This window comes from Lycium barbarum, chromosome 11, assembly GCF_019175385.1.
Source record: "Lycium barbarum isolate Lr01 chromosome 11, ASM1917538v2, whole genome shotgun sequence".
Classification (NCBI taxonomy): Eukaryota; Viridiplantae; Streptophyta; class Magnoliopsida; order Solanales; family Solanaceae; genus Lycium; species Lycium barbarum.
In genome coordinates this window covers 7183294-7191000 of record NC_083347.1, presented here as the reverse complement: position 1 = coordinate 7191000, position 7707 = coordinate 7183294, and the positions used below count along the sequence as shown (strand labels likewise).

Sequence of the window (7707 nt, the reverse complement as noted above, 5' to 3'; positions counted from 1 at the left end):
AGAGATTTAATGAGGTAAAAAGTATAAAATTATATTTATATTTTTCTTGAGTTTGTCCTATTTTAGAATATTTATTTTTTTCAAATTATAATTTTCCATGTTACCAATACTGATATAGTTAGATTAGCTCATTTGAAATTTTGAATAGTATATTTATTATAGTACTAAAAATATAAAAATAAAGTCATCTATAATGACTAATTAATGATATGTGCATGAATAATATGTGAGTCCATGACGTAGAGACATGTATGAGACACTCCAAGCAAATCATAAAATTAATGTGGAATAAGCATAAGCAGAGAACCTACGTATCAATTAACTAAAATAACTAAAATGCCATTAACAAATAAGTTAATCAAAATAAGCACACATGTCGATCTCATTGCCTTAACTCACTCTTCTATAAAGTATAAATATAAAAATATAAACTAGTGTGAAGGCAGGAAACCACCTAATTACATTAGTGATACATGTCACAGAATATAAATACAATCCGTATATTATAAAAATGAATAATGAAGAGCAACAGAGTTCTACTTTTGTCTATATATAGTGAACCAGTTCCGATACTTTAGATCACATCTCCCTCAAAAAACCCAAATCTCTTTTCTATATAAAAAACATAAAAATATTTCTTTGTATTAAAAACATAAAAATATTTCTTTCTTTTTATCCTACTGTAAAGAACCTTTTTTATCTTTCATCTTCATCTGAATTCTGACATATACCAAGATTCAGGTACCCTATTATCTTTGTTACACTTTACACTTATTTCAACCCCCCACCCTGGCAAACCCACGCCCCTTTTTCTGTTTTTATGGGGTCATGCTCAAGATACTGTGGCCCTAGTGATTTGTATTAAAGTTTATGATCTTCATGTTATGCCCCACTTTTTATTTTTGCAGGATCTTTATTTTGTAGTAGACTTAAAAGGAGGTTGATAGGGTGATGGCTAATAGAAATTTGGAAAAATTGGCATCTATTGATGCCCAGTTAAGGCTTTTAGTACCTGCTAAAGTATCTGAAGATGACAAGCTTGTTGAATATGATGCTTTGCTTTTGGATCGGTTCCTTGACATTCTTCAGGATTTGCATGGCGAGGGTATCACAAAAACTGTATGCATTTCCAAATTCAATTTTCTTTTTCTCCTTATTTTTGTGATTTTCAAGAACTATGTTTTAACTAATGTTTTGGATGGGCTTATGCAATCAACTTATAGCTATCCTAACTTATTATTTTTTTTTAGCTTATAAGCTGGTTTAGATAAGCTAAGTTAAATGGGTCTAATTATTTTTTTAGCTTATTTTAAGCATAAAATGACTTTAAGATGGCTAGCCAAACGCTCAAAAAAGCTGAAAACAACTTATAAGTCAATCCAAACGGGCTCTATGTGTGTATAGCCTCAGTTGAATATTTTGAGTTTTCAATAATGGTTATCTTACGAGTTACTCCCTCTGTTCAAAAATACTTTCGCTTTTCGAGAGTCAAACTCTATGAACTTTGACCAATATTTTAACTTTGCATATTTTTCCGAATTATAACTCAGTAATTTTTGCGTAGCTTTCAAATATCTAAATTTTAATTTTAAAATATTGAGTTAATGTAATCTAATTTAGTTTCGAAGATTAGTCAAATTGACAAGCTAAATGACAAGTATTTTGGGACAGAGGGAGAACTTATTCAGTTAGTGATTGTCAATTCTCTCTTTTGAAAGAATAATAAAGTATGCTTGCTTTTGAGTAGTCTGATTATATTAGAGGATTGGAAGAAGTCCACAAAGTGTTGCGTGAGTTCATTGTTACTTCATTGAGATATAGTAAGAAAAACTGGTCAAGTTTAATAGTTGATTTTCTGAGTGTTATCAATGAAGTGAGGCGCAAAACATGTGGAGTGCTTCGCGTCGCTTAGCGGGCGTTTTAGTGTCATCATCAAGGCTCTTAAGGCATACTTTTCCTTGCAAATGAGCGTAATCCAATTTCTTTGCTCATATATTTGAAATTCATTCTTATAATAATTAATCTTGGACTACGCTTAAAGCCCTAGCAGACTTTAGAGCTTTTTACTCTTTCGCCTTTGATAACACTGGATTTTCTGGATGTGATTTTAGGTCCAAGAGTGTTATGAGCTTTCTGCTGAGTACGAAAACACGCGTAATAAGAAGAAGCTGGAGGAGCTTGGCAGTGTTTTGACAAGTTTGGATCCAGGGGATTCAATTGTTGTTGCTAAATCTATCTCTCACATGCTTAACTTAGCCAACTTGGCTGAGGAGGTTCAGATTGCCTATCGTCGGAGGCAAAAGTCGAAAAAGGGCGACTTTTTAGATGAGAACAACGCGATGACTGAATCGGACATTGAAGAAACTCTCAAGAGACTTGTAGTGGACTTGAAAAAGTCTCCTCAAGAAGTTTTTGATGCCCTGAAGAATCAGACAGTGGATTTGGTCTTTACTGCTCATCCGACTCAATCTATACGGAGATCTTTGCTTCAGAAGCATGCTAGGTCTGGTCTCGAGTTACTAATACCCGAGGACTCTTAGTTTTACACCTTTTTTACAAGTTTGATTTTTGTTCTGACTCTTTTACTTGTTTAGGATCCGGAATTGCTTGGCGCAGTTGTATGCTAAAGACATTACACCTGATGACAAAGAGGAGCTTGATGAAGCTTTACAAAGGGAGGTAATATCAATGTGCACTTACTGGCTGCATGTGATATGCCTTGACTGAATTATATCATTTTGCATTTTCAATTTTTTATTCTTTTTTGTAGATGTTCCAGCTCTTATAACAAATACATGGGTACTTCTATGTCTTATCAAGTTATCTCTCCCTACTTATTTCGCCTATTCCTAACAGATAGAAGTCACTTCAGCTAAAAACATAGCAACCAATCTGTCGTTTCAGGTGTTAGGAAGTCAAATTTCATCTCCAAACAAAATAATTTTATAGAACTTTTAAGTTTGAGAAGTTTATATGACATTGTTCTTTTTCACTCAAATTCGATGAAGATGAAGTTGTTCTTTCTCCAGAATATGGATTATATCTATGTATCTATATAGGGCGGTAACTGCTTTCAGTCTCTTATTTGGTATATATACATATAGTCATACTCTTCCTATATTCTACTCCAACAGTGCACCATTTGTCTTTCACTTCTGCCATTTTTCATGATACTTGTGTAATATGTGACGGATGACTGAATTTTACTCTGGAAACATTGAGTAATTCTTGGCATACTATGTTACATGAATCCAATAAAGTCGGAAATTGATGCACTGCTGAATTCTTTTTTCGTTCTCACATTTTACAAGTGATACTCGAGAAGAAAATTATACGGGATAAAGCATTGAACTTGAACATTCTGTGAATTATAATATTTCTATAAGACGGATATATATATGTTCTCTTCTCACTGTGCATCCTGCTTACCGCCTCTGCAGATTCAAGCTGCTTTCCGCACGGATGAAATCAGGAGGACTCCTCCAACACCACAAGATGAAATGAGAGCTGGAATGAGCTACTTCCATGAAACAATTTGGAATGGTGTTCCTAAGTTTCTGCGCCGTGTAGACACAGCTCTTAAAAACATTGGGATTAATGAACGCGTTCCTTATAATGCTCCTCTTATTCAGTTCTCGTCTTGGATGGGTGGCGACCGTGATGGTACATTTCCTCTCCTTCTAACAATGTTGTTTTCAGTTACCTTAGTTGGCAGTAGAAAATAGAAACCTTTGATATTCCTTCATAGATTTCTTTGATAGAAGATCATGTAAATACTTCTTTCATTAGTCAGTCAGGATACGTCTGCCAATAAATGCAGGTAATCCAAGAGTGACTCCTGAAGTCACTAGAGATGTTTGCTTACTGGCCCGAATGATGGCAGCTAATTTGTACTATTCTCAGATAGATGATCTAATGTTTGAGGTAATTAACAACACTTACATAATTTTCTGACTTCTCCTCTTGGCAGTGGCGGATCCAGGATTTCATCCAAGGTGTTCGAAAACCGCTGAGCTAGACTTTTCCATGTTGTTGAGGGTGTTCAAAACAAATATATCTACATAAACTCGGAAGATTTACCTTATATATATAGTGGAATTTTTTGCTGAGGGTGTTCGGGTGAACACCCTGGCCTACCTTTAAATCCGCCTCTGCCTCTTGGTTGTCTATTTTGAAAAGTTGCCATCATTTTTCACATCCTGTAGATGATTCTAACTAGAATGTTGTTTCAGTTATCTATGTGGCGTTGCAATGAAGAACTTCGCGTTCGAGCAGATGAACTCCGCAGTTCATTAAAGAGAGACGAAAAACACTACATAGGTAAGTAACTAGCATCAATGCTAATTAAAATAACTTGCTAGTTCCATATAAATTTGATAGCACTGCTCGGAGTACTGATTTGAGGTAACCCTTTTGCATGTTCTCCATCTCAAGTGAGAAAAAGGTGTTGTTGTCTATGATTTTAAATAGAAAAGAAGAAGTTATTTTCCTTGTCAAAAAGAAAAGAAGTTATTTCAGCATCTCGTGCTTTAGTCAGTCTTCAGAAGCTGCATGAAACTTTCTCTCTATCTCTCTTGAACAAAGCAATTGCATAACTTTTGACCTTCAAAAAATTTACTTTTGACGTAGAATTCTGGAAACAAGTACCACCAAGTGAACCGTATCGTGTAATTATTGGTGATGTGAGAGATAAGCTTTATCATACACGTGAGCGTACTCGCCAACTGTTATCCAATGGGTTCTCTGATATTCCTGAGGAGGCATCATATACTAATATTGAGCAGGTGCGCAACACTTCATTATTATTACGTAATATTGTTTTTGATAACCGAGAAATCCCCAAGGGCCAGTGGCTCACAGTTTTCTGTGGATAATGGACCCAACCCTCTACCCATGCGTGCACCACTTTATTATTTTGTTATCTTTCTTCTTCTTTTGTGTAGTTCTTGGAACCTCTTGAGCTCTGCTACAGATCTCTTTGTGCTTGCGGGGACCGCCCAATTGCTGATGGAAGCCTTCTGGATTTTCTAAGACAAGTTTCCACCTTTGGACTCTCACTTATAAGACTTGACATAAGACAAGAGTCGGATCGCCACACTGATGTCCTTGATGCCATCACCCAGCACTTGGAAATCGGGTCATATCGAAAGTGGTCTGAGGAACGTAGACAGGAGTGGCTTCTGTCTGAACTCAGTGGCAAGCGACCTCTATTTGGACCCGATCTTCCTAAAACTGAAGAAATTGCTGATGTTTTGGACACATTCCATGTCATATCAGAACTTCCATCAGACTGCTTCGGTGCATACATTATCTCAATGGCCACTGCACCGTCTGATGTGCTTGCTGTTGAGCTTCTACAGCGTGAATGCCACGTGAAGCAACCTTTACGAGTAGTTCCACTTTTTGAGAAATTGGATGATCTGGAGGCTGCTCCTGCTGCTGTTGCACGTCTCTTTTCTATTGAGTGGTACAAAAACCGTATTAATGGGAAGCAAGAGGTCATGATTGGCTACTCAGACTCTGGCAAGGATGCTGGTCGGTTGTCGGCAGCATGGCAGCTGTATAAGGCTCAAGAGGAGCTTATAAAAGTTGCTAAACAATACGGCGTGAAGCTAACTATGTTCCATGGTAGAGGTGGTACAGTTGGAAGAGGGGGTGGGCCCTGCCATCTTGCTATATTATCTCAACCACCTGATACAATTCAAGGATCTCTCCGTGTAACAGTTCAAGGTGAGGTTATTGAGCAATCGTTTGGGGAGGAACACTTGTGTTTTAGGACACTCCAACGTTTCACTTCCGCCACCCTAGAACACGGGATGAATCCACCTCTCTCTCCAAAACCAGAATGGCGTGCACTTCTGGATGAAATTGCTGTTGTTGCTACAGAGAAGTATAGGTCAATAGTATTCAAGGAACCCCGATTCGTCGAGTACTTCCGCCTGGTCAGTGTGCTAGGAAAATGCATTATATTCGTTCCCAAAAATAGGTTTTTTTTTTTTTTTACTTCAGTTAGTTAATCTTGGCTTTTCTTTTGGATCACAATTGCAGGCAACGCCTGAGCTGGAGTATGGTCGAATGAACATTGGCAGCCGTCCATCAAAGCGTAAACCAAGTGGAGGCATAGAATCACTTAGAGCTATTCCATGGATCTTTGCATGGACCCAGACTAGGTTTCATCTACCAGTCTGGCTTGGCTTTGGGGCAGCATTTAAGTATGCACTTAACAAGGATATAAAAAGCCTCCATATGCTGCAGGATATGTACAACAAATGGCCATTTTTTAGAGTCACTGCTGATTTGGTTGAGATGGTGTTTGCCAAGGGAGACCCCGGCATTGCTGCTTTGTACGACAAGCTTCTGGTTTCTGAAGATTTGTGGTCCTTCGGTGAGCTTTTGAGGTCCAATTATGAGGAGACAAAGAGCCTCCTGCTTCAGGTAAAAAAAAATTGACTAAGGGTGTATTTGTTATGGAGGAAAACATTTTCTCCAATTTTCACATGCATTGTAAAAAATTTATGACTATGTATTTGATACAGAGGAAAACATTTTCTCAAAATTTCTCATGTTTTGTTGATCAGAATATTTTGGAAAATATTTTCTCTAGGAAAACAAGTTCCTTAAAAATAAGAAAAATGACTTTTCTAATGGGAGTAGGGATAACAAGTTCCATAAGTGGCATTCCAAGTTCATTGTCTCCTCCCCACCCCCCAACGCCCTAACCCCTAGCCCCTCTCCCTACCCTAACCCCACCCCACCGCACCCCATAATGTTTTCCTAGATTACAGGTAAATGCTCTTGGGACAATATTTATTTGCTTACTTACCAAATACCAGAAAATAAGTAAGAAAATCACTTATTTTCCTTAAAAAATACTTTCCAGGAAAATACACACCCATGTTCTTGCATTTGGCACCCGACGTTATTCATCATGTTTGATCGCATGACAACTGTTTTCTCTATGTTGCTTTTGTATAGATTGCTGGGCACAAGGATCTTCTGGAGGGAGACCCCTACTTAAAACAACGACTCAGGTTGCGTGATTCCTATATCACTACCTTAAATGTGTGCCAAGCTTACACACTAAAGCGAATTCGTGATCCAAACTACCACGTTACTCTGAGGCCCCACATTACCAAGGAATACATGGAATCGAAGCCTGCTGCTGAACTTGTGAAACTGAACCCGAGAAGTGATTATGCCCCCGGTTTGGAAGACACGCTCATCTTGACCATGAAGGGTATTGCTGCTGGAATGCAGAATACTGGTTAAATTTATTCTGTTTTGATGGTGGTACTTGAAGAGCATTGATGCTCTTTTGTTTTGAGGTGGTAATTGTATTTGCCCATCCTAAAGTATACAGTAAGAATATTGTATGCTCATGTTCATTTTGTTTCCAACTTCTAGTTTAGTAATCCCATCTAATGGCTGAATAATTATTGCCCTCTTGTTTACTAGCTTCTTGAATAAAACTATGCTGCAAGAAGAGTACTTTTCTTGTTTTACCAAATGCTTTACCTGTGAATAATTAGTCTCAGTTCCAGCCTTTCAGTTTAGCACCTTATGTTAGCTTTTCTCGTTTTGATTCTCTTATTTTTTATGCTTCGAGTTTTCAAGATCTTTCCACTTGTCTTTTATAGTTCGTAATTTTAGTTAAATGGTTCTTGGTTACTTGAATTTTAACAAAAACTATGCCTCTATCCTAAACAA

General features: G+C 37.4%; 1 protein-coding gene across 2 annotated transcripts; it reads left to right on the top strand.

Annotated features, from left to right (window-relative positions):
- The first annotated feature begins 558 nt into the window (after positions 1 to 558).
- LOC132616931 (phosphoenolpyruvate carboxylase-like) lies at positions 559 to 7507 on the top strand. 2 transcript variants are annotated; one of them, XM_060331708.1, is made up of 11 exons: positions 559 to 741; positions 909 to 1119; positions 2112 to 2503; positions 2595 to 2679; positions 3441 to 3663; positions 3821 to 3924; positions 4233 to 4320; positions 4630 to 4784; positions 4944 to 5942; positions 6049 to 6435; positions 6976 to 7507. In XM_060331708.1, the coding sequence occupies exons 2-11, from the start codon at positions 952 to 954 to the stop codon at positions 7267 to 7269; spliced, it is 2895 nt and encodes a 964-aa protein (XP_060187691.1). In that variant the 5' UTR covers positions 559 to 741; positions 909 to 951; the 3' UTR covers positions 7270 to 7507. The 2 variants fall into 2 exon arrangements, with proteins under 2 accessions (XP_060187691.1, XP_060187692.1); XM_060331709.1 differs by lacking the exons at positions 559 to 741; positions 909 to 1119 and adding an exon at positions 1950 to 1970.
- The last annotated feature ends 200 nt before the right edge of the window (positions 7508 to 7707 follow it).